Genomic DNA, 27,759 nt, shown 5'->3' on the forward strand with positions numbered 1-27,759 from the left:
CATCTGTAGGTGGAGTTAAAGACAAGACGCCTGAATGTTCAAAGTCTTCAGATATTCTGTCAGCTCAGGCAGTATAATGACCCGATCCCCTGTATGATGCTCTTATTATACAGTATGTTCAGATTACCGCATTCAAAACCACATGAACACTTATGGTTGCACTGAGATATATGGTATCTCACACAACTAAACATTTTTGTACATGACGTCGTTTATACATTGTTGTGCCTTTCATTGAAGTTGATATAAAGAAGACTCTGATAGGTTATAAGGTAGAAAACAAATGAACCATTGACCCCTGATCCTGTGTGCCTGCTTTCCACAGGTCCCTCGGTGAGGAGCTCAAACAAGGCAGAAAGTTTGCACTCTCTTCCACGGCGGACATCCAATCTAGTCTGGGAAAAACAGAACACTCAGGTTGTAAAGTTGAAATCATAAAGTGCTCTCCAGCAGCCACTCAGACCTGGATAGTTTGTCCCTGGCTCGATGGATGTTTGTTGTGCTCTCGAGCTGCGGAAGCTCTCCGCTCATCGACAGGCTGCGCTTGGAGCGCAGGCTGGCCCCAACTTTGGGATAGGCCACGTAGCAGCGCTCTCTGTACGAGTCTGCATTAAGGGAGTGCCTGCGGTTCACTCTCACACCTCCTGCAGGCACAGTCATGTAATGCCGGGAAGCGTGGTGGGGTCGGGGGCCTCTTGGAGCAGCAGTCCATTTCTGGGGTTGGCCAGGCCCTGGGAGAGCGATGGTATTGGCCATTTTGACCTCTGAGGAGTTATTGCGGTTCATGTTGTTGAGCTCGACCTCTGTCTGGGCTTCAGCTCGCCGGGCCTCTGGGGGTTTCTGTGGAGCTCCAGAGCGCTTTGGCCTCGGCGCTCCTGGGGAGGCCGGGTGCCAGCTATGGCTGCCTGCAGACGACGACACCGTGCAGTCGGGAACCGAAGGTTTGGTGGTTGGTAGAGAAACAGGAGGTCTTTGCTTGGTTGGCTCTGGAGGTGGGAGGGCAACTCTGAGGCATTCCTTGTCATTCTTCTCTGGACGCAGAACCTGTTTGGAGAGGGACTTAGGGATCCCACAGCCCTGTAGCTGTCCATCGCTGCTCAGCGAACGGATATCCCCCATCTCCAGTGCCTGATTGGACATGAGATAAATACAAGAGAGAAGGGAGACATGTTGACATGTTGACAAGTTAACACAACAGCACATTGCTTAACGAAAGTATTATTTTTCGTGCTTCCTTCAGATTTTGTTTTGCTGCTACCATGCTAAATATTATATGAAATATATAAGGATTTCATATGATGGAGCAACACAAAGTAGTGTGTAACAATGAAAATCTATAAAAGAATACATTGCATTTTAGCCATGTTTCCTCTATCAACCCTAATTAAAATCAAGTGCAGCCAATTGACCACATGATTTTATTTTAGTATAAATGTAACTGGTCTTTGAAGTCCTCACTGATTTGCTATTTTATGCTGGAACACACTGCATGTCTCTAACTCTAAAAAGTCAGATGCCATTTTTTTTGGTAACACTTGCTGTGTAGAGGCTCCCACTATGCGTCTGCATTCATGTGAGAGGTTGTTCCAGAGCCTCCTCCAGTATAAACAAGCTAGGTAGTGACCATTAATCTGTGGTTTCTGTTCTAACAAGCTCAGAGAGCATTGTGGTTTCACTTTATCATAACATAAGTATTGAACATCTCATAGAGATATTTGTAATCCATTGAAAGACAATTTTACAACTGCTAAGATTTACAGCTCAGCTGGAAGACACTTCGGTCATGTTTTCAGTTTTCCACATGTCATCCAGGAGTTACAGCACCACTCGAAACAGAAATATTACTTCTAATTTGATTCATAACCTACATGACATCCCTACTATAAAAACCATGGTGTTGGCAGCATCATCCTGTGGAAATACTCCTTTAAAAGTGTCTCATCCCAAAAGCGAAGGCACTGAGAATCAACAGTCTGTGATATGAATGACGAGTTTTGAGCAATGGCTATAAAACAGATTGACACTGTGAATAGGAATGGTAGATGCAGGAAAAAAATGTAAGAAAAATTTAGCTGGAATTCAATAATCCGAAATTTTCTGTCGATTGAGTCAGTGTCTGGATGTGGTTGTGATGTGTGGTAAAAGATGCTTTCTTTCAAAAACTTCAGAGAGGGATCCATCCTCAAAGCAAGTGAGAAGGTGCTGAGACTGCGTCCTGAATCCAGCTGCAGCACCTGGAGCAGGCAAACTGGATGAACTGGAAGTAGATCTGGACGAACTAAGGATGCCAATTTGGTTTTCCATATTATATAGAGTACTGTGACTCGCTCAGTAAAATCAACGTCCGCCATTAGGTTGAACAGACAAGAGGATATAGATAGATGTATCTCCTATTTAATGATGTGCTAATGAGAGCTGGGTGAAATTTCGTCACTGTGAACTGTTTGCGAGATAGCGGGCGAAATGCCAAATGACAAACAGGTCAATGATACGTAAAATGCATCTCATTCGCGTTTTTTCTATTAAACCCACCTTATAGCAGTGATAGAGAGATAAATTAAGATTAAAACCTTTTTATTTTATACAATATGTAAAGAGGTGAAATATGAAAAATTCTGAACTTTCTGATATATTTGTTTAAATCCAGATTAACCTCTAGGGATGTTTTAAAACTAATGTTGACTAATGCTCTTCATCCAATCCCACTAAGCTTGAATTTAGAAAAAGAATGGGCTTTAGATATGCAAAGTAGGTATTGAAAGAAAAGGTTGTAACTGAACCCAAAGTATTGACTCAAGAGGAATAAACACAAATATATGGAGGGTGATGAGTGCCATAATTCAATAAATAAATGCCATATAAAATATTTTTTGATGCACCATTCATTTATGAAAACTGGAAATAAATGCAAAATGTATGTCACCAATGCATAATTAAATATAAGGACCTCAATTAAATATAGTGATTTTAGGAAGTAAGTATAATTATATTATTATTTGATAAATTATTTCATGCTCCTGTGCTGGAATACTCTATAAGTTAATGTAAATAGTCACACATCCATCAAAGTCAAAGAGGCGGGACTAGGGCCACATTCGCAGTAACCCTGACATCTGATTGGCTGCCTCTAACTGAGCAAAAGAACTGAAATTCTTTCTGGGGGTTTTTTATCCTTTCTTTTTTTTTACTAGTAAGTCAATATTATCACTGGAAAGGGTTGAAATAACTTCAGAAATGCATTGCATTTTATTTGAAGCTAATTTGCCAGCTCATGTCAGCTCACACTTTTCAGAGACCAGACTATGGGTAAAGAGGCTGTAATTACTCAGCCAATGTGCTGTAAATAAATGGCAACACTTTTTAGTAACATACTTACTGGCCAAAATGTTAACATTAGAATGAAAAAAAAAGCAGAACAAAGTTTTATCTTGCTCAGCAACAAACAGCCAATCGGATGTCAAAGTTTCTATGGAGTAGGATTCAGACCCGCCTCATAATTCTTCATCCCAGGTAGATGAAATCATTTATTGAATCAGGAAAAAATTATTATGTATTCACATCTTAAAATGCAATGTATATATTTAAACTGAGGGCCATATAATTAATTATATATCTAATAAATAATGTATTTATTACCAGTTTCAATAAGTTAATGACACATTGAAATAATTAATTTGTTATTTATTTATTATATCAGCCACGTCACCTTATATACAAATACACTCGTCACATTTTATTCTTAAAGGCAAAAAATAAACCGTGAATCATTTCCTTCTGCTTCACAATGATGACTTTTTTTTTTTTTACTGGTCTATTACATAAATTTAATTGAAGGTCTTGGCTTTCATATGAAAAAACGGGGAAGATGTGAAGTGGTTTATGAAGGTAAGGAAATATGAAAGCAATGAAAACTCAAAAGCTGCAATACTAACCTTGTCTGCTTCACCTTGGTTACACACTCGGTAACGCACAATGAGGAAGATGATGAAAGCGAGCACAGACGCCACGATAATCCCTCCAATGATGACCACGATGGTCCCGCCAAGGAACTGGGACTGCATGAAGTGGCACCTGAGGTACTGCTGCTCGGTGGTGAAGTGGACACAGCCTATCACCCTGGTGGCGGTCAGCGAGGTGACCTGGTCGTCGTAGATGGCCAAAACGCACAGATCGTACTGCGTGCCTGCCGCCAGGTTGTTCACCAGGATGTTCTTAGTGGTTGGGGGGATCATTCTGAAGAGGAAAACCGATTATTCAGCTTAATGTTGTTTAGATAAAATCACTCATTTCTCAGGGGGCTACTTTAGATCTTTCTAAACACAAGCTGTTGTTGACATTTCATTTATTGTTTCAACAATATCACAGGTAAAAAGCTGCTAGGGAGCACAGAACACTTCTATGTAGCAGCTACCGCTGAAGGACCATATGTGCTGCTGACCTGAAGTTCATCTGGGAAAAAGAGTAGGTGCAATGATCCTAACATATCTCAGTGATTAACAGTGAGCAGGCAGGGATGAAAGTAAACTCTGTGCTGTGCTTCTTCAGACAGGCTTGTGTGAAGCATCTGACGCTCTTTGTAAAACAGTGGAAGACGGCTCTTTCATCTTCCCCTGGGTCTGCAGCTTAGTGCTGACATTCTGTTTTGATTTTGTTGATTAGGCATTATCAAGGCCTTGCATGTAGTAAATAATACACAAGGGGGATTAGGAGTCGAAGGAGATGAATTCATGTGCTGTGCATTAGCCTTCCTGATGGGATTAAGTGATACTATGCAAACATTCAGGTCCAGCTCTTAATGACCTAACATCCAAAGAGAATTATGCATTTACACAGAGGATAGGTAAGAGTCAGCGGGTTAGGAAGAGCTCAAGATTTCCTCAATACAGAGAAATCAGCCGGTTCTACTGCATTATCAGTTACCATGCATCCGGATTAATCTGTCTGCTTACCTGTATACCAGCGAGTCATCATAGGTGCCATTATACTGGATCTGAAACATGCGGATTCCAGGAATGCTCCTGTGAAAGTTGAACTTGACCAGGGCCGAGGTAGAGGTGGCCTCTGCGATTACAACCTTCTTCTCCTGACTTGTCTTTGCATTCCCCATCGGCACCCCTCCCGCCTCGGCCCCCGTCTTGGTCACAGTGGCGATATCTGAAGATCCGGGGTCCGGCTCCTGCTCGGCGATGGTGTCGTTGGTAATGTGGGGGAGTTTAGTCATGAGCAGATCCACCGTCTGCTGGGCCTCCCCGGCCGGGTTGGACGCAACACAGGTGAAGGAACCTGAAACAGAAGCCAAGGGGGATTTAGACATAACAGACTATGATTAAAACCCAATTAGTGAATGTAGACTGATATACTTTGTAATAAAGGTTTTTGTTTAATTTGAAAGTTAATTGAAGCACCTTTTGATTATTCTGTAATGTAGGAAAGATGAGCATCTTTATATGACTTTAAATGACTTTCTAGGTGATGAAATTTCAGTGTTATAGAGGAGTCTGTAACTCTCCTACAGTCTGGCGGATACTGATCCTTTAAATACAGATGAAAAAGGAGGAAACAAAAATGCATGCTTAAATGAACTCCTAACTTTAAATGTGACTAAAATTTCTAAAAAGCAAAACCTTCATCTAAAGCTGGAGTAATAAAGGCTGAACAGATTTACCTTCACATGCATTCTATGTGAGACATGTCACAAAAAGGTCTTTCACACCAGCCAACAGACTAACACCTTTTGCACCAGAAGCCTCCATGTGACAGAAAATCTCACAGAATCCATTAAAAATAAGGAGCAGAGGCTGCTTTTTAAAACCCTACTTTGCCGTTTTAATGCCACCGAAATGTACTAGTGGATGCCTCCTTTTTAGCACAAATGTGAATCATTAGCAGAGTTTCTCAGTTAGCAGCTGCAGAGCAGGACAGACCTTTGGTGATTTAAAAAAAAAAAATCTGAGTCAGAAGCAGCGCTGCGTTTAACCTCACTGTGGCAACATAAACTCACAGCTGATGGGGATTTGATAACCAGCAGCTTTTCTCCAGTCTCTTTTATCTAAAACCACCTGCATAGTAAGTTAAAGCTGTTTCTCCACACATACTAAAGATTTTTTAATCATCACTGGTCATGTGGTGAATAATATAAATAAAACTTCCCGGGTTCTGCTTTACTCTTTCAACATCTAAGCCTGATAAACCTGAGTTATGGAGCCTTCCACATACAGGAATCGAGGCAGCTGATCAGGCTGAAACCCTAAAAATCTTAATAATTAGGCTGAGGTACATCTCTTTTATTAACTTTTTTTGTTTTGCATTCAAATCTTATCTGGGGTATATGAAAATACATTACTAAGGATTAACACAGATGAAGTACTGTATCTAAATTTTTCTGAAAACATCTACACACCAAGGCAAGGCAAGGCAAGGCAAATTTATTTGTATAGCACAATTCAGTGCAAAGTGCTTTACATGATTAAAATATAGGAAAATAAAACAGAATCAAAGCAAGAAGGAAAAAAGACATAATAGCAAATGACTGTAACCTCATAGGTGGGTTGGCCTTCAGCACATGTCAAGATAAGTATCATAATGCCAGAAAAACATGTTCCCCAATTCATACTATTATATCTAGAAAAAAGTAAATAAAGATCTTTATGCAAAGAGGAAATAGATATCTGTGTCGCTCTTACATTTGGAGGATGCTAGACTAATCCATCTCTCTGCAAACTTTATAAAGGACCAACAGACTGCTGAACTCCTTTGTTCCCTAAGCCATCAAGCTGTACAACTCATCACTTGGGGGAAAGAGGAGGTGTTAGGAAGCACCCCCCTCCTTGGACATCTTATGCAAAACATTACCTATTGTCAATCATGTGCAACATTCTACGCTCTCACGGTGCAATAACCCATGCCAACTATTGTGTAGCCTGTGTAGTTTTTTAGTTAGTTATAAGGTCTGTACATCTCTTCAGTACAAGTGCAGTAATTCAACTACTATGTAGTCTGTATAATTTCCACTTATTTAAATGGTCAGTACATTTCTGCAGTGCAACTGCACTTACCCAAGTAAACTACTGTGTAGTCTTCACTTGGCTCTCTACTGTGCAGATATTTTTATATCTAAGGGAAACATATTCCAGGAAATTACAACTTTTTATGCTTTTTTGTACTATATACACTCTTTTTATATAGACTGTTGTATTTTTATCGTTAATAGCATCTTGCTTTAACCCTTTGTACTCTATATAAGCTACCCGAACCAGAATTTCCCTAAAGGAATAATCCCAAGTCTAAGTCTTCTTTGGGGGGACGACTAAATTAATAAAAAAGATTAGACTTGAATATTGTTGGGGAAAACTCATTAGGGCTGATATAGGAAACCTTCAAGGGCGGAATCGAGTGGAATACCAGGGAGTCTCACAAAATAACAAGAGAGGGAACCTTTAGTTTGTAAGTGTAGCAAATGAACCACATTCATACAGTTCTTATCACGCCAGCCATTCAAAGCACTCTAACATGCACACATTCATCCACCGATACACAGATCGGTGTTAAAAATGTTTACACACACGATCCGTCTTCCCATTGAGCCACAATCGTCTCAGCATGAACCAGAACATTTCAAGAAGCATTCAAAACAAAGCATAACTTTGAGGTTACGCTTTGTTTTTTTTTGACAAAATTCAGCTTTTCTACGAAACTAGGGAACACTGCACCTTTTTTTTTTTTCTACAAATCGGACCTTTTTAAATGTCATGCCCATGCTCCGCATTCAGAAAAAAAAGACTGTTGTGTGCCCAATTTATAAATTCAGGCAGTTCTCCAAAATGAGTAAAATGGAATATATTAAGAGCTGACATACATCATGCTTATATTTATGTCTTCAATTGAATCCTGTGTCTTAATGTTTTGTTTTTACCTCAGTCTAAAAGTTTCATGATGAGCTTTGAGAAAATAATACAAAAGGCAATTTTCTAATTATGACTTTGTTCATCAAGGGAAAAGAACCATCCGGACTGACCTGGTCCTAATTAAGTAATTAAGAAACAATGTGCCCCCTAGTTAAATCATGAATTAAGTGGGATTAAATTACATTGTTTCCAAAGCTGAGCTTAATTTTAATAGCAAAATACAGGCCTGGTTATTACCCCTACCCATAAATAATTTAAATATAACATCTTTAAGGATCTCAAATGGAAAAATATCTTCAAAAGGAATATGTTAGAACTGTAGAAATAATAATCCATTAACATCCATCCTCTGCAACCTTTATAAAGCCGTTTTTACAACTGTAGCACAACAGTGAAACAAAAGAGGATTCATAATTAACATCAAGATGAGGCAGGTCAACCAAAATAGCTCTAAGAGCACAGTGAAGATTCAACCAGGAGCTAAAAAACTATGTGCAACTACAACTAGAAGCCTTGCTTATCTAATCTCAAGATACAAATAGAAATAGAATAGAATAGAATAAAATAATAAGAGAATTCCAACCCAAATGCAACATTAAGCATCCCCTCTCAGTCTTACTGCGGAAGGTATGCAGTTGGAAAGCGTTTGTGTGCTCTTTGTACTGACTGTTTACTTTTTCTTTAAAATGACAGGGAAAGGGTAATTTGGGGTTTTAATTAGGTTCCATTTCAACAAATATTCCACTAAGAGTGTTTCACTGCCATCATCTGACTCATGTTTCTTGTTTACAAGTCAAAATATGCCTTTGCAAATTGCTAGACTTCTTTTTAAGCAAACAAGCTTTTTAAATTTATTTTTCAATTCTAAGCTATTTCTCAAGTTGAAACCTCTAGGCAGTAAAATAGTTTACACCAGTAACTCAACCTTGTGAAATTATAGGCCTGTTAAAATAAGAGTTTGTGGAACAGAAGAAATAAAAATGTTTTTTAAATTCTGTTTTGAGCAGTTTGTGAATAGCTGATAAGAGATATTAAAAACACCTTATGAAATCATCTGTTCTCAATATTTGGCCATGTAATAAGAAAAGCAAAATTTGACATAGACATTAAAACTAGGTGGACAAAGACAAATCCAATTGGTTGAGACATACAAAAGTAGCATCGTTGAATTTAACTCGTGTGAGAAATACAGGTTCTATTAATGATAAGTGCTGCAGCAACATACGTCTGAATTTCCTGTTATCTTTACAGTCTCCTTGTTTCCCTGCCAACTTAGCAAATTGAAAGATTTAGCACATATGAAATGCCAATTTACTCATTGAAGAGGTTTTCTCAAAGATAATAAGTTGTTTTATAAAACACAGAAAACAAAACATAGACTGTTGTACAGTTTTCCTACAATAAACACCACTATAATGTCATTATACCAAAATCAACTTCTGGACGGTTGGTTAGTTTTTTCCTATATGGCCAAGGTCTAGGATATGGGATATAAGGGATATAATTCTAGCGCTCATTTTTGTGTGTGCAGCATGTGCATCTCAGCCATCATAGTTTAAACCTTTAGTATTTGTATCCAAGAATAAACAAATGAACAGTAAACATTGCAGGATTAACCTAAATAATCCAGGATACACCAGGTTTCTCTTTGAGAATTCAAGATTTTGCTGCAAGAAACCCTGTACATGAGGAGAAACCCGTCCACTTCTTAAACAAAATAAACAGCCACACATCATACCAAACTAAGGCATCTTTTAATACCTTGCAACTGGTGGACTGATACCAATGCTCCACCGTATTTAACAGTTGGCATGACGAGCTTTAAGTTTTCTCATCCCTTAATAAATTTTTGTTGTGGTTTTCAGAAAACATACTCTGGTTGATCTATTGTGGGTTTTATTTTTGGCTTGCGGTTTGATGTTAGACAGAATTTTTCTCTATAAAATGAGAAAGCACACATTTTTTCCAGCGCTTTTTATTGTCATTACATTATCACAAGTACAGAGCAATGAAATTAACTCTCTGCATTTAACCCATCCCCTTGGGGAGCAGTGGGCTGCCATTGTGCAGCGCCCGGGGAGCAGTGTGGGGTTAAGGGTCTTGCTCAGGGACCCACAGTGGCAGTCTCTGGGAGTGGGGCTTAAACTCAGAACCTCAGGATTCCAAGTGCAATGCCCTAACCACTTCCCTATAAATCCAGTCAGGGATCCCGTCCAGCAGCCATTTCATGCAATCTCTGCTCCAACAGGCCTGCCATTCAGCTCTGGTAAGGAGTCCATTAATGCAGGGGTGTTGATTGGATCAGCATCTAGGAGTTGAAGGATGGTACCTTCTATTCTCTTTTCCCAATGGATTACTGTAAATCCTGGGAGAAGATAGATATCTTATTTTCTTCTCTCTCCATTTTAATGTCTAAATGAAAGCTGAATAAGGAGGTAATTAATTAATCCTTCATGTTAAGGTAATTACAAGAATACCCGTATTTTCACGACCATAATGCGCACCGTACTAAAAGGCGCACTCTCAGTTATGTGTCCCATTTCTGTATTTAACACACACATAAGGCGCACCGGAATATAGGGCGCGTTTTTTATATACCGGTACATGTCCTCTACTACCTTTAAATACCTCTACTGCGTATTTAAAAATACAGCGGGGGCAAAACTGAGTATGACTGTGCTTTATTCATGTATTTATTACAAAGTATTAATCAAACCTGGGTGCTGGCCGTGAGACAGTCACATCGCAGATGACAGCGCTGTGATCACTCCTAAATTAACTTAAAATCCTGAAACCTGCCGACGGAATTTGTTCGCTTTTATTACCGGTATCCTGGTGCCTGCAGTTTAAATTATTTAGATGAAAAACACCTGCCAGCAGCCGCGGTGAACCTGGAGGCTGCCCAGCCTAGAGGCTGATGTTGAAAGGATTTCTCCTGTCGGTGCACCGCTGGTATGTGGGGGTCTGAGCGCCTCCGACAGAAATAGATAATCTGGATGAACCGACTGCAATTATTAAGTTTTCAGGTGGAATTTCTCACTTAAAAACATAATAAAACTACTTTATTCCCACTGATCACAGCAAATATAGCTGCAAGATTTAGATTATTTAGATGAAAAAACACCTGCCAGCCGCCGCGATGAAGAGGAGGAGACCCGCCCAGAGGCTGCTGTTGAATTAAGTTTTCAGGTAGAAAAATAGAGCGGGAGCAAAACTGAGTATGATTGTGCTTTATTAATGTATTTATTACAAAGTATTAATCAAACCCATCAAAGTCATCATCCTCTGTTTCTGAATTAAACAGCTGCGCTAAATCAGACATGCCAATTTCCCCTTCTTCGCTGTCAGAGTCACTTTCCGTGCAGCGCAGCTCCTCAGAAATAATGCCGGCTTTTGCGAAAGCTTGAACAACAGAGCCAGCAGACACATTAGTCCATCTACAATCCATCCGCAAACGGTGGCGTAACTTGCCCGGCGCTGCCTTCCACTTATCCTGAAACTGTGGTCTCCGTCTGTCATCCATCACTCCCACGCCGCTCGCAGCCTTACTTTGAACGGCCGCTTCACACCGATGTCGAGCGGTTGAAGTTCCTTTGTCAGACCTCCCGGGATAACGGCGAGCACAGCGTTCATTTGATTCACCATGTTTTTCTCATCAGCTGTGAGATGGGCACGCATGGAGTCACAGATTAACTGCGATGGTGATGCGTTGAAAAAAACACCTGTTCTTGTCACATACACCTCCCTCAGCCACTCTTTCATCATCTCCTCATCCATCCAGCCTTTTTCATTTGCCTTAATATCATATGTTATCAGAGCGATGTGTCTGTCTCGCTGTCAGCTCCCAGATCAGCTTCTCTGATTGGTTGATGCGGCGCGTCCAGCAGCAAAACTTAAATTTTTCCATCTCGAGCAGCAGCAGCGCGTTGGCGGTGCGTCAGATGCTTAAAGGCTGCGGGACCTTTTGCTGCACCTATACGCGCGTCAACCATTGACTTTGCATGTAAACTCGCTGCTTCTGCTGCACCTGCTGGGTCCGGTTCACACCGATGTCGAGCGGTTGAACAGCGAGCACAGCGTTAATTTGTTTCCCCATGTTTTTCACATCAGCTGTGAGATGGGCACGCATGGAGTTACATATTAACAGCAATGGTGATGAGTGGAAAAAAAAAACACCTGGTCTCCTTACATTCAGCCACTCGTTCATCATCTCCTCAATGAGGTGGTCTCAAAAGTCGCAGTTACAACACACATAGGGCGCACCGCACCAAAGGGCGCACCGCACATTTTGAGGGGAAAAAAAGACGTTTAAGTGCGCCTTATAGTCGTGAAAATACGGTAATTTGATATAATATAGAACTAATCTCATTTTCTTGCTTAAACCAATCAAATATATTTTACCAAGGCTACGCTACAGTATGTTTACTATGTCACCCTTGCAGCCTTGTTATTATTAGATGAAGAGAAAAATTTATATAGAAAATATAGAAATATGGTCTCATTATGAGGGGCTGTCTGTAACTTGATCCGGCTTTATTTTACTTTATGTGTCCACTGTAAAAGTTTAGAACTATATCAAAACAGCAATGCGAAACACAGCAACTAAAAATGCAACTTAACAATCTCTCTGAATGGCCAGCTCTAATTCTTACTGTCCAATCAGTTTGAAGACAGAGCAAAACATTAAATTGTGACTTCAGAAAGTATATAGCAGATTTGTTCAAATGGATTTGTTTGTTTTTTTATTTCTGAGATAAGAAAATGCCCACTTACGCTGCAAATTCATATAAAGGTATAGAAAGATCTGCCTACATCATTTTATATCAAAAGAAATACTGAAATACTTTCTCCATAGAGTCACAGAACAAATCAGATCTCCTCTGTTTGTTAAGATAATTAGCTAAACCTTTAAAGACAGCCTCTACATTATTTACTTACTACCAAACCTGGCATCTCTGTGTGTCAGGGTGATGTGACAAAGCTTTCTGGCAGCTCAGCACCACTGTGTCTCTTGTTGGGTCTAGCAACTACTCCCTTTGTGTCTAATTTGGGATTTTTTAATTACATAAGCTATATACAACCATGTAGGACTAAAAGACAGGGAAAAAAAAAACTCCATAAAGAGGAGATGGGTTCTTTAAACTAGGTTATGATGTTCTACTGTTCTTAGCAGAAAGTAAGTCACGCTTCCTTTTCTTTTATCCGTCTCCACCATCTCAGCAGTGCACAAACATACTTCATCTTTAGGCTTTGGTGTGGCACAAGCAAACATGTCATTTCGTTCTGTCAACATCACAGGCACAGCCACAAGAGTTTGGCAAACAGACCTGAGTCTTTGACGGTACTGATGAGGATCTCCAACGTCCCGTCTGTGTGGACCGTGGCTCTGGAGGAGTTGGACATCAGGCGTCCGTCGGGGGCGATCCAGTGGATGATTGGGTCGGGGTCACCCCGGGCTTTGCAGCGAAGAGTCACACTCTGACCTTCTAAAGCTCGCAGCTCCTAAAGAAGAGGGTTTAAAAGGTAGACGAAGTGAGTATGCTTTTTATAAAGAAAGATTTAACATTGATGTTTCTGTTACCAATGGCTCTGCTGTTCTGAATGTATCCCTATAGGATCAAAACTGATAACCATGATAATTCAGTCAGCCTAAAGGTGTATTTTTAATTTAAACCTTTTTCACAAGCAACAATGTATAAATATTAGACAGAAAAATAGTGCATAGCTTAAAAAAAAGAAATAAAGGACTACATGGTGTAAAAACTTTGTAAATAATCTAAAAAATGTAGTTTGCATGAGTAATGATTACCCCTAAGTAGATACTTTTTAGAGCCCAAATTTTCCAGTATTAAGCAACGTTTGGTCCCACTCTGAATTAGTGTTAAATTAACTCTCTGCATAGTGTATATCTCACTCCAGTTGTTGTAATACCTCTAAAAGAGTCAATGTACTTTGACACCACATATTTAACACTGTGGAATTTAATATATATTTATATATAGATGTAAAATTTTGATGCTCTAACAACATTGCACTTATAGAGACTACGTTTGTAAAAGTATACTGCTAAGCATATCAGCATCACTCAGATTGGATGGAAATCATCGGAGGACATCAAATGAAATTCTTGCACAGACCTTGAGATCTTACAAGCACTATAATATGTCTTCAGTCTAACTTTTCACTTGGTCTGTTGAATGAAATCTAAATATATACACTGACATTTGTCCTTTTCATATAAGAAAAAGTGAAAACTATCATATATGGGTTTTTGGAACTCTTGCTCAGTTTCCCAACAGCGGAAGCCAAGAGCTTTAATCAACAATAAATATGTCCGTAATACATAATAATCTATTATCCAGTCCTCTGATAAGAACCTTCTTTAATGACCTTATAACAGACCAACACTTTGGTAAACATTTGACAATGTCAACCCAGCAGTTTGTCTGTGAATCCTGGTGCTTAGAGGCTTATCCTTGCTGTAGCAGTTACTGGAGAGCCTAATGTGGCCCCTTAGATTAGCTGCAGCCCTTTTTGGCAGAGGGACTGTAACAGTAGAGTGGGTTTTGTCTTAACAGTGAACAATTCAATTTGGAGATTATACCTGCGAGTGTCTGGTGATAAGAGGCGGCTCACACAGGAACTCTTCCTCTGACACAGTCCAGAAATACCGCCCAGCCAGGTGCTGTGGGGAAGCACAGGTCTCCAGATCATCCTCCCTCTGCAGCCTTCGAAGCCAAAGCAGCTCGCAGTTACACCTCAGCGGGTTGCCACCGAAGCTCAGCGCGAACGAAGAGGGGCCCATTATCCCGGAGGTTGCCAAGACACCTGCTCTTTGGAAAACGGGGTCAGGTGGGAGCTTCTGAAGCTTGTTGGAGGTTACATCCAGCCTTTTAAGCTTCTGCAGTCCAGAGAAGGTGCCCTCTGGAATCAAGCTGAGCATGTTGTGGTCTAAGTTAAGCGTATGGAGGTTGGACATTCTCTGAATGGCTATCCAGGGGGCACTTTCCAAGTTGTTGTAGGATAAGTCCAGCTCTTCCAGGGCAGTTAGGTCATTGAAGGCCCCAATGTGGATGTGCGTGAGCTGGTTGTTGTTGAGAATGAGGTGGTGGAGTTTAGACATGCCGCTGAAGGTGTCATTGGTGATGCGGGTTAGCCGGTTGCTGTCCAAGTGAAGGGCTCGGAGGTTCTCCAGATCTCTGAAGGCATACGGTGCAATGGACCCAATGGTGTTACGAGAGAGGGTCAGGTCCACCAGCTTGGTCATGTTGGCAAAGTCTTTGCGTTTTATGTTGGTTACAAAGTTATCGCCGAGCCGCATCTCCACCGTGTGCCTGTCGATGTTAGGAGGCACAAACAGCAGCCCCTTCTTGTCGCACAAAGTCGCCAGGTTAGGATTCAGCATCTGGCAGACGCAGCGCTTAGGGCAGATCTGAACTTTGTGCGCCTTCACCGCCACACCAAGCACTATCAGGAACACCAGGAATGACTCCATTTGACTTGAATTTAGGTTACCAGACCTAAAGAAGAAGGACAAACATAGAAAGGTGAGTTATTTCTAGCATTCATACACAGTCTGAATATGAACAGAATTAGATTTAGGTTTTCTTGAGACAAGAGTAATTTATTCATTCCTTTTTATCTTCCTTCCTATTTTTTTCCTTCCTACCTTATTACCTTCCCTCCTACCTTTTATTCTGACTCCCTCGCACACATTATGTTTTCTGGCTTTGTTTCCTTCTTTCTTTTTGTTCTTCTTGATTGCCTGGTTTCGTAACTCACTTTGTTCCTCTATCCTTCCTTCCTTCCTTCCTTCCTTCCTTCCTTCCTTCCTTCCTTCCTTCCTTCCTTCCTTCCTTCCTTCCTTCCTTCCTTCCTTCCTTCCTTCCTTCCTTCCTTCCTTCCTTTGATGTTTCCTTCCATGTTTCCTTCCTTCCTTCCTTTGATGTTTCCTTCCATGTTTTCTTCCTTCCTTCCTTCCTTCCTTCCTTCCTTCGATGTTTCCTTCCATGTTTCCTTCCTTCCTTTGATGTTTCCTTCCATGTTTCCTTCCTTCATTCCTTCCTTCCTTCCTTTGATGTTTCCTTCCATGTTTCCTTCCTTCCTTCATTCCTTCCTCCTCCTCTTCTTCTCTTGTGTCCTACCTCTGTTCAGTACAACTGTTTTTCCCTCCTGTTTCTTTTTCTCTTCATTTTTAAAGCCTGGCTTTAGTAGTTTTCTATTTTATAATTCCTTTTTAACATAAAGGACCCCACAAATGGAAATTTGTATCTGGAAAAATTGTTTGACAAAATGTGTAAGATACGTGTATTTCTAAAAGCAAAGGAGAATGTAAGCCATGAAAATGTAATGATATCCCCCTTTAAACGTTGAATGAAATGTTTGTTGATGGTGTGATCTCCCACAGGGTGAGATAAGGCTTTTAAATGAGGGAAATCTGCCCTGGAAAGTCAAAGCTTTTTTCCACTGCATTTGTAACAGAAACGCTGCCAGTTCCAAGCTTAGCGAATCCAAACTGTGGGCAAGAAGCGAAGCAAGTCGGCGCCTCAACAAACAATAACACATGAAGCTAATTAGTCACCTACAGACTTGTGAGTGAAACATCATCACTAAGCTGGTATGATTATTTTTTGTGTGGTAGCTTTCCCTTTAAGCCCCCGCTCTCCTCATCATACTTTCTTATTTTTTGATATGATAATGCCAACGCTTTTATGTTTGTGTACAGAAGGATGAAAGTCTAGACTAGCAGTTCAGGGGCCTCATAAGAATTACACTGATATCTCTCTGGATCGTATCGCCAATAGGAAGGGATGATTGGGCCCAGAGCCACAGCAAGGATGTGCCTTGCCTCGCTATTGATTTTCTCTCTCCTCTCTCTGCTGCTTCTTTTACTTATGACACAGACAAGACGAGAGGATAAGATGAGATCCATTTGATGAATCCTGAGACGCTGTCAGGGATGTGGAATGTCATAGAACTAAGACCTTGGAGATCAGATCACAGCTTTGCAGGTGAGCCACAATGTATCAGAGCATAAGTGACAGTTCAAGTGATTATATTATGCAGGTTGAAGCCTTCTGGGGGACCCTCTTACAGTGCTTATAAAAGGTGCAGTAGTTTAATCGAAAGCAAAAAAGCCAATCTTTAAATACAGAAAAATGGATGATTTAGCCTTAAAACTTTTCTCAAATTGCCATAAATAACTAAAATGTCAATGTTGGCTCTCAGAGAGAGCAAATAAAAGTCTCGCTTCAGCAAAACAACCTGTCATGCTACAAAAGCATCTTCTGCACCTAAGTTGAGACACAGAGCTCACACTGTAATAACTTCGCCCCTCTGAGCATACTGAAAAGCTCATAAAGTAAACAGCACACAAGGGTAGGAGTGACACAACGCCAAGCGGGGGCACACTTTGTATATTTTTCCCCCTCCCATCACATGAGGATGGCAGAGAAGGAAGCCCAGTGCTTGCCGCTGACAGCTGTGTAAAACGTAGCGCAGCCTGACAAGGAGGCAGGAACGAGGTCGCCTTTAAATGGCACATAATAGCGAGGGGAGGAATATTATTGGGGGGAACATGCTGACATTTTTATGAGCCGCGGCTGATGAAGTAGCGAGGAATAAACGTCTCCCCCTGACCTATTTTTATGTGGGACAACTTCAGCAAATCGTACAAGATTTGTGGATTTTGTGTGGTGGTGCGTGGCCCCACGTTTAGAGAGAAATGGAGTGTGGAGATGTTGCTGCACCGCTGCTGCAAGGGTCCTCACTCCTGGAGCAATGCATATAGTGCGCTGCTAAAACATTCATTTCCCACCCAACTGCACATTTTCTTACTGTGTCACACTGAAACCAAACCTATTTTTGAAGCTTGTTTTAGACCAACTTAAAGTACTGCATGACTCTAAAGTGGGAGAAATGGTTTAAAATATTTTGCGAACAGAAATCTTAAAACTGTGGCATGCATTTGTGTTTTGCCTAAATTTTAGCTGCAAGTTTTTTGGAGTAGGAGGTGAAGGGGTATGTCTCTACCAGCCCTACGCAGCGGGAAATATTTACCCTTTCACTTGTGAAAGAGCTCAGTCCATTTGGATGTAGAACCCATGAACATCAGTCCGCAAGTCCTACCTTCAGTTGAACTATATCTGGACTTTGATCAGGCCTCTCATTACCTGAATATGCTTTGATCCATGCATCATGCTAAGACGTGAACCTTTTGCTTTATCTAAAGTTTTCCAGACACACTGCACCTTTTTAAAGACCTTCTCTTGCTGCTGTTGAGTTACTGTACTATAAAAATCTGTTACCCTTCCCTAAACATTTGTACCATTAACTGGCTTGTTTATGTTTATGATGCTTATTTCATTGTAGTTTGTGCTCCTTCAGTCATCAGTTGAGATGAAGTGTGCTCCATGTAATGTTTGAAGATTGGTTGACAATGTTATTCCCATCCTCCAACAAAAGTGTAGTCCATGTTTAATGGTTTAGTTTTCTTTATTTTAAGCATGTAGCAGGTCAAAGTAAAGAGTAGTTTGTTACTGTGACAAGACAAAATGTAAGACAGTTTAGGTTGTATTTGAACTAAGCGCTGAATTTTCTTTTTAATATATATGAGTGCAAATGAATTGGAGAAAAAAAAGGCTTTAACAGCTGAGGTGTAATCAGTGTGTGCCCGTTTCTGTTCCAAATACCTCTTCCCCTTGCTGAATGGTCTGGTTGTGCATCGAGGCAAAGAGAACCTGCTATTTCCAGTCTCAAATGGTCCTGAAGACGTGATATTGATTCACTCTGCAGAGACCAGGCCTCTTTTTGCAGCTGAAAACTCAGCAGAACGTGAAGAGAACTGTTGCAAGGGTAATCCTTTCAAGATTTGTTCTGTGAGGACGAAAAGGACAGCGCCTTCCCCCCACCCCTTATTTTCCTGTCTCGCTGGCCGTAAAAGGGCCCAGCAGGAAACAGTCCCATCTTTTACTGTCTACTTAATTTGCATTCAAAGATGTCTGTTCTGTTCCATAGGGGATTTGCATAACAGTCTGCACTTATCAGGTACAGGAACAAATAGGTAGATGATCAATTAATGCTTTCATCAATCACACACTTGATCTTTAAATGTCACACCCCCCTGGAAAATCATTATCATCCAGGTTGCAGATTTCACTACAAGTGATGCGACACAGGAGGCCCGGGAATAAACAAGAAAGCAGTCAACGTATCAATGCATCGACCATAAAGTCCTGCTTTTTGTCAATCAAACTTTCGTTTAATACCTCAGTGCAGGTGTTTCCACCCTTAGAGAGCAGAGCAGACTGACAGGCTACACCCACATATGCACACCAGTGGGTGGATTTCTGCCTAATAGAGGCAGCTAACCACACAACAACCCCCAGCTACAGAGGCACACTCATGGGCTGCAGCAGCGTACTTTAGCAGAGGATATCTATGCTCTCCCTGGGGGAGCGTTTGCCAAGAAAATCCTTATGCAGCATGCAGCATGCCAATCAGGCTGTGAGGTCATGAGAGGGGGATATGTTTTCAGATGGTCTAACTTATGGTGGAGATCATGTGAAAATGCCTCTCATATCCATTTCTGGGCTCGGAATCAGGGAAACCAGCCCCAGAGTGAGGAAGTTAACAAGATCTGTAGACGCAACAGCAAATGGCAGCATGTAACCCGGGTTACTCATGGGAGAGCAGGGCGTCCTCCTGCTGCCAGAAGTAAGCATTACCATGTCAAGGAGGTCAACGAAATGCTGCAGCATGATGCGAAATGGTGTTGACAAAGCAGTGAAACAGGTCTTCTCTCTCCCGGCTTTATGAGGCCAAATGGAGCCGTCCAGGTCCAGTGCAGGCACCTGGAACAAACACGGATATTTTTTGTGGACTTTCTAGCATACATCTCTTTTTTTATCCCCTTTTTAGTGTAAATGTGTACATGTGCTCTGACGCCTGTTATCCTGCAAAGTCTGCCAATGTTAAAGTGTGATAAATCCTGGGCGACAGCCTTGATGCCATGGCAACACAGAAAACGTCAGTTTCGGGTGCGAAGTAATCAGCAGCTGATTTTCCAACAGCCTGACATGATCTACAGCAAAGGTTATGGTCGAAGGCCATGACGGACCCACTGCACCATTTCTGACATGAGGAGACTGCAAACTCAGCTAAATGTATATTGGATTTAATGTCTCAATTGCTTTTCCCAGTGTTGCACATAATAAAAACCTAACTGACTTGATGGGAAACCTGAAGCAGTAGAAATTATTTTCCAGTGTTAAAGGCTTGTGGATGTAATGTGTGCATATGAATATGCTGGGGGGGTGGGAGTCTACTACATCAGTAGAAGTGCAGTTCATTAGAATCTACATTTCCTCCTTGTAATTGCAAGTGTTTTACTTCACACAACATCACAAGATATTCTGTGTTAACTTGATCTAGAGGATATTTCCCAGTTGGAGCGTAGGTCAAAACTTTGTTCTTGTTCTTCATGTTGTGTCTAAGCTGAGCTGGTGAAAAAAAAATCACTTTTAGATCTTAAAGTGAATTAGAAATTGGATTTGTATCTTTAGTCTTGCACTGTTGCAACACACCCTGATGTAACCTGGAATTAACTTCCAGGCTGACAAACGGAGAGTCTCTGAGCACATGTGAATAATATCTACTACTAGCCTAAAGGCAGAGATGTGATAATTAAAAAGCATGCCGTTTTTCTTGACAGCTATAACTACAAATCAGATAAATGAAATTAGGGCCTTTTTTATGACATTTTCAGCCACTATTAATTTCATCAGTGGTTTTGACATCCAGCCTTGACTTCCATGTTTATATTTGATTATGATATCTACAAGTATGCATGAAATTGGACCCAATATGGGACTGGTTTGAGGTTTTATCTTTCCCAAATCTCAGTTGCTCTATTGTGTGTTTTGTCTCTTTGCTGCAGAAACTGGAGGGTTGCTGCAGCTACAGCCTTTCCTAGCAGTAAAAGGGTTCTGATTTTTCCCACAAGCAAAGACTCTTACAATAATCCACTGTACTTTCATAGAAGATATTGCAAAAATAAATAAATAAATAAAACAACTGGAATGAAAATTTCATTTTCTCTTAAACTCTTCTTTTTAATTATGAAGTGTTATTAAAGCGTTAGCTCCGAGTGATCTCTTCTCAGTAAAAAGAAAGTTTAAAGACGTAAACATAGATTTCCTTTACAATACAAACTACTGATAGCATTGCAGCACAGCTTTCTTGAATGGTAATTTAGAAAAGTGGCAGATTGAAATTCCTGCTTATCTCTATCCTTGAAATTCTATAAAAATATCACATCATAGTAATTTTTCTAAAGATTGTGGCAAGCTGATTACAAATAAAAAGAATGAATTGTTGATCCATCTATGGCAACAATTACAGCTCCTCTAGTCTTTCTGGGATTTGATGCCACAAACATTCTTCTTGGCCAAACACCTCAAGCTCCATCTGGCTGAATGGGAGATGTCTGTGCAGAGCCAAATCACTCCAGAGAAGCTCAAGCTCTGGTTTCAAGTCTAAACTCTGGCTTAGCCACACATAGTGGTTCTGAAGCCACTCCTTTTGTGCGCCTGGGTTGTTTTCCTGCAAAACAAAACAAGGTTGTTTTTTTGTTTTTTTTAACCATGTCTCTGTACTTTGCTACATTCATCCTTGCCCCTATCCTATCTGCCGGTTTCCACTGAGGGAAAAAGAAAAATCAACATAGCATGATGCTGCCACCACAATGCCTCATTGTTTTCTCCAAACATCATGAGAAGTTTAGAAAACTTGGTACTATGTGTGCTTTCTTATGTGTTTTTCCTATTCATATTTGTCTAAACCAATAAGGATCCTGATTGGATCTTTCATTTTTGAGACCATCAGTGACTAATGTGAGAATTGCTTTTAAGTCATAGCAGAGCCAATGGCTATTGTTTTTCATTGAATCCCCAAATGAGACTAAACCCTCACAGTGATGTTATAGTCCTAAATGCTTTGAACATGATGAGTCATGTGTTACTGGCCCATATGCTCAGTTAAATATTAAAATTTAAAGTCATCGGATCTAAAGCTCTTATTTTGAAAGATTAACGATTTGCTAGCTTAACGTAAGATAAACTTTACATCATCAGCGATATTAGATTTGATTTTGTATTTTAATAATCAGATTACCTCGCAAAAATATATCTTTGGTGATTCATTACAACAAATGAATAGAAATCAAACAGCTTTTCGTTCTAGTTAGCAAAAAACAAGCTAGCATTAGCACTAGCGCAAACATGCTACAGGAAGTAAGAAATTTAACAGTAAGGCACACCTGCAGTTAACTATAACAGGGTGTGAATAAAACAGTTTTCGACATTAATGTTAATGAGGAATTTGTTTTGTTTTCAAGAAGGGCCTCTTAACTATTTTAAATCTGCTCTTCAGACCTCCTCTTCTTTACTTTTCACTCACTTTACACAGTGTAAATTCTGTTATATTTCCTATCAATTATGTATATTTCTTTTTAACCTACTTTTACATTGATTTTCTTTTTTTGTTTTACTTTTAAACACTCAATTATTTATCATTTCTAATATTTTATTCCACTTTAAACTTTTGTTTTTGATCAAGCATTTTGCTCAAAGCCTACATTTTTAAAGTTCCTCATAAAATAAAAGTTATCCCTGCTCGGCTTATTAGTCCTAATAGTAGGACAACATGATAAAGGTTTATTTAGCAAAAAAGGATATGTTTTCTGACCATTTATATACCTATTATATATATATATATTAAACAATTAATAGTATATCATTTATTAACATTATTTGCTGATGTTGGATATAAACCGTAGAATATCAGTGGTGTATCTAGAAAGATAACAAAAACAAGCTTTCTAATGTTTTTTAGTTTAATTCAATTCAATGCAGTTTATTTATGTAACGCCAATTAACAACATACCTCTTCTCAAGGTTTTACAGAGACAATTTAAGGGAGTGATACAATAAAACTGGTTAAACGTTTTCTACCAGAGGAAACCCAGCTGATTGCATTGAGTCACTGACTTTCCACGATTTGCACCTCCTGGATAAACATGTGATGACCGTAGACATTTCCGTGCACTATACATGCACAGCTCTATGTAAACCTCCCTCTATTATTATTATTATTATTTTCTAAATTCATATATTCCCTATTTAGTTCTCCCATTTTGGAAACCCATTCCTAACTCTACAGGGGCTAATCTGACAAAGTGCTTCTAAGTTATTGGACTCTTCTTTTTACATTTGCCTTAAAACCCCAAATGAAACCCTAGCGTTGCTGTGAAGTAAATGTCAGGAGATGCCCATTGGAATGCAGTCAGATTAATATTTGAAGTTGAATGCCTCAAGATAAACAGTCGGCGCCATTAAACCGTAGCAGAAGACAGGAGAGCAAATTTCTGAAAGATTAAGTGAAAAAAAATTGATGGAATAATGATATTTCTGTAAAGTTCACCCAGCTGATTATCATATAGATGACTGAAGACAATTTAAAAGCATATACAAAATATCTGCACTCAGCTTGTGTAATTATAATGGTGATAATAATTTTATGACCGAATTTGGATAATATGCTGCACTATTGTTGTTGATATTCGACACTGTTTGAAGTTTGCTTTTTAATTGTTTTCTGTATATGTGTGAAAGTCAAAGCAAGCAAGCAGAAACAATATTTGCACCTACTGTTATTTTTCTCCACTTCAAAGACCTTTGGGATACTGTTGCTTCTGTCCCACAGGAACAAAATGGCTAAATAAATGGTAACTATACCACAGGTAGAGAAAGTGAATATATGTGGCATCCATACCCTGTCGAAACCTTAACTATTCTATACAGTGATGTATTTTTCCTTTAGAAATGTAAACAAACAGAAAAGCATAGCTAGGTAATGGAGTATGGATTTCCATTATCTGGATTTCACTAAACACAAAGTGCAATAAGAAATGTAGGTTAATCGCAAGAGGAAGAAGAACTGAGCTGATCATCGTGGAGGAAGAGGAACGTCTAAGAGGTGTTGACATTCTGAACTTGAAGCATTCAAAATCTTTCCACTAACTTAACCTTACATGTCCTAGAGCTTGACTCTAATGACTCTCAGGCCAGCATGGATGCTGATGTGGAAGGCGACGAAGCAAATACACAGAACAATATTCACCTTCAGAGCTTAAATAAGTTTAATTCTGCTATAGCCCCATTTTATCCCCCGCCTGGTTGGTTTCTGTACATATTCACCAATTAGAATGCCATACTCCTATAGCATCACCTTCATGTGATTTTCCTGTAAAAGCAACAGCATTAAGTCTAAACCCTACAGCTTAGCTTATCTAAAATACGTATCTTTCCTGAGAAAACCTAGAGTTTTATTCTTTTTTTACCCTCTGTTTCTCTTTTGAGATTGCTTGAATGATGATGATGATGATGAATGTATTGTGTATATATTTATATCTTTATTATCTTGTGTGGTTGGTTGTGTATATATATATATATATATATGTATATATATATATATATATATATATATATATATATATATATATATATATATATATATATATATATATATATATAAAACACTGTAACTGGAGTGTGTAAAGTAATTTCCTTCTGGGATTATTAAAGTAGGCCTATTTGTGATTCGGATTCTGTATGTGTTGAACTGCAGAGGTGGATCAGACCCAAAGCATACAGCCAGCATCTCCTAGCCAATACTGAATTTTGACTTGACCTGCCAATTCCTTTTTTTTTTTTTTTTTTTTTTTTTTAAGGACTGTTACACCTCAGAGAGAAAATAAACTATGCTAATGAAACTATGCTTTTTGGAGGGGGGTGGATATATCAGTTTTAGATCCAGAAGAACATAAATCAAGGATCAAGGCAAAACCAAACACTGATTGATTGATTGATCCTACATACCTAATTTTTATGACCTAACAATCATAATGCAACATATCAACTGGACTGAATGATTTTATAAAATCTTCCAATCAATTTAAATGATTACTGACATCGTAGTCTGCTTCGGTCCTTTTCACAAACATATTATTCCTGAATGTCCCCATATGCTGCTGCCATTCATTCACACCACAACTACAGACCTTTGCAGGAGGAACGTGATTTACAACAAGAATAGAAAATATTTACACAAAGGAATCCTTCACAGAAGCCTCATACCCTACAAGATGTCACCACAGGCATAAGTATAAAAGAAAGAGGTTGATTCATCTTTAGAAACAATTAGCGACAAAAGGAATACAAGACCTGACGATGAAATCTTGTTCTGTAGATGTTAAATCCTATCCCAAGAGACCAGGGTTTATTTCACACACAAGTTCCTTAAGAGAGCCCCTTTTCAGCTCTTTTTTTAATCAAGTGTAAATTTGGGTCAGTGTATGCGAGAGGGTTGGTGAGCTGAGGGGCCACCTATCACATCTCAGCCATCAGTGGAAGGTATAGCAGCACAGAAAGCACCAACACTGAGCACATTCACAGAGCAAACACAGGCATCAAAATGAGGCGTGGGCTTGCTTTCGCTGGGGTAGCAGTTACAATGGGGCCTCTGGCACTCATGAATAATAGGAGACAGATAACTAACAATCCACACAGGGCAAGACCCTTATCTGTCAATTATGATCATATTCTTTTTTGGGTTGTTTTTTTTTTTTTTTTTTTTTCATTGGTGCTTCAGTCACCAGGCAACATGCAGCTCTCCTCAGAATAATCAGTTTTGCTATTTAGACTAGGTGGGACTTCATCCCATGTTAATGATTTGCATATCAGCTTAGATCACAGGAAAGTACATCTAGCAGTGCATCCTCATGGGCGGCTGGAACACCCAAAAACTAATATTTCTCTGTGAATATACTGAATTATTTAGCTTATCAGTCAAAATTATGAGTTTGACCTGCAGGATGCAAACAAAAAAGAAAAAAAGAAAAAAAAACTAGAAAAGGTAACACAATTCCTTAAATCTGATGGCATGTCTCCAAAAATGAAGAGTTTTTTTGACCTTGCGGTACAACAGAGCTGTCAAATGAGAACTATTTCAAGTCTTGGGTTTGGTTTCCTATAGAAATAATAATAAAAAAGAGTGAAGAGACGCAACCCGCGCTATAAAATCATATATTTACCTTTCAAATGAAACATAGAACCCAGTCAAAGGAGGCTGGCCGGGATGTGATTTCCTCCCAGGAGCTCAGTAGACATACTGAGGGCTAAAATGGGACCGACTGCGCCTTTGGAGATATTTCAGGTAGCTATCCCAAAAGATGCGTCTTGGCTCCTATAATATTTGACGGCCTGTACAAGGAGCGATGCCCTTCAAGAAATCCATCAATTCCTCCTCCCAGCGATCCTCTCACACCATTAATAAGATGTCTTCATTTTTAGGATGAGTAAATAAAAAAAAAAGGGGGGGGGGGGGCGCAAGGGGTGCGTGAGGGGTCCCAGTGTGGCTCTTTTTTTCCTGGTGCGGGATCGCCTCTATTGCGCATCCAGAGGAGGAGAAAACGCCTTTAATACACGGAGCTGGTGTTGCGCTGAATCCGACCAGATGTTCGTCTCGCTTTCACTGTCTTTTTTTTTTTTTTTCTCAATCCGCAACGCAGGGCTCAGTCAGTGCGAGTTAATCCAGATTGACTGTCGTTGTAGGCGGTAAACTCCCCGCTTTGCCCCCGGACCGCTGTCTGCCACCGACCCGGCTCCATGTCTTGACCAGCGCCGCTGTGTCCGGAATGGTAATTCGTGCGCTCCGAGCTGCACAGAGAGCGTCTGTGTGCACAGGCAGATGCAGCAGTAACCTCGCAGCCTATCTCGCAGGCAGGCATCATTATTTATTAATGTAGACTGAACTCTGCTGCACGAAAAAAATAAATAAATAAATAAAAAATGCAGCGGATTTATAATCTGTGAGAATTAGGCTACTAAAAAAAAGCTGATTATTTTTGCTTAGATTCACACTCATGCCATGAAAGATAAACCAAACCCATCAGTTTCTTATGCATCAAGTATTTGTGGCATGGCTCTGCATTTTTTTGTCTTTCTTGGAAAAAAGCAAAAATAGCAGCCTGTACAGCAGAGCGTTCCCTTATGTATTGGATAGATTTTTGGCAAGAAAGTGTTGAGTTGGCTAAAGCAGAACGCCCTGGCTCCCTTAGGGTCTACTTGGCACTGAATCCATCATTATTTGATGCACCCACCCCAAAGCCTTTTGTGCAAGTTGGCAAAGTATGGCCTGTGTGAGTGCAAAAGTTGACAATGTCTGTTTTGATGGGGTTTTTTGTGTGCAAAACTATCCAACAATCTGAACACCTTTTCTCATCTAAACCAACATTTATTTATTCTTTTTATTTGTCTTTGCAAATTGCTCCAGCATACTGCTGAGCGATTGTGAAAATAAATGTTTAATTATTTCCACTGATTTTTAAATGCACCATGATCTGGACTTAGATTAGGACATTATATCAGGGGATGTGAGTATATTTAAATGTTCAATTGTAGCTCTGACTGCAGGCAAACCTCCAGCCCAGTATCCAACCTTCTGCAGCCTCTAATAGGTTTTCTTCCAGGACTGCCCTGTATTTAGCTCCATCCATCTTCCTACCAGCTCTCAAACATTTCCCCCAGTGCAAATCCTAATTAATGAGGAATACGGAAGATAAAACTCTCCTTTAAAACAAAGCAAAACTGTCTCTCCAAAGTAAAAGTTGAAAAAACTTTCAATATCTATGTTAACAGCATATATATAACAAAACACTGTTTGGAGGCAATAATAACTGGGTCATAAATTGCAGATATTATGAGCTCACGCTTTGCCAATGTTAATTTCAGCTTGC

The 27,759-nt window shown here is 39.8% G+C and overlaps 1 protein-coding gene across 1 annotated transcript; it reads right to left on the bottom strand.

Moving 5' to 3' along the window:
* Positions 1 to 26,747, bottom strand: lrfn5b (leucine rich repeat and fibronectin type III domain containing 5b). Its single transcript, XM_038286102.1, has 6 exons — positions 26,056 to 26,747; positions 14,509 to 15,424; positions 13,232 to 13,406; positions 4,950 to 5,283; positions 3,933 to 4,233; positions 1 to 1,128 (listed from the first exon to the last, which is right to left on the bottom strand). The coding sequence occupies exons 2-6, from the start codon at positions 15,397 to 15,399 to the stop codon at positions 433 to 435; spliced, it is 2,397 nt and encodes a 798-aa protein (XP_038142030.1). The 5' UTR covers positions 15,400 to 15,424; positions 26,056 to 26,747; the 3' UTR covers positions 1 to 432.
* Between the last annotated feature and the right edge of the window lie 1,012 nt (positions 26,748 to 27,759).

Source organism: Cyprinodon tularosa, unplaced genomic scaffold, assembly GCF_016077235.1.
Source record: "Cyprinodon tularosa strain WSP-4 unplaced genomic scaffold, ASM1607723v1 ctg22, whole genome shotgun sequence".
Taxonomy (NCBI): Eukaryota; Metazoa; Chordata; class Actinopteri; order Cyprinodontiformes; family Cyprinodontidae; genus Cyprinodon; species Cyprinodon tularosa.

Bases quoted from the DNA above. Each gene is read 5' to 3' on its own strand.
- lrfn5b (XM_038286102.1), bottom strand. From the start codon at position 15,399: ATGGAGTCATTCCTGGTGTTCCTGATAGTGCTTGGTGTGGCGGTGAAG. The intron at 5,284-13,231 runs GTCTGTTTGCCA...CTTCTGTTTCAG, and splicing joins CAGTACCGTCAAAGACTCAG to GTTCCTTCACCTGTGTTGCG. The intron at 4,234-4,949 runs GTAAGCAGACAG...TTTCCTCTTCAG, and splicing joins GATGACTCGCTGGTATACAG to AATGATCCCCCCAACCACTA.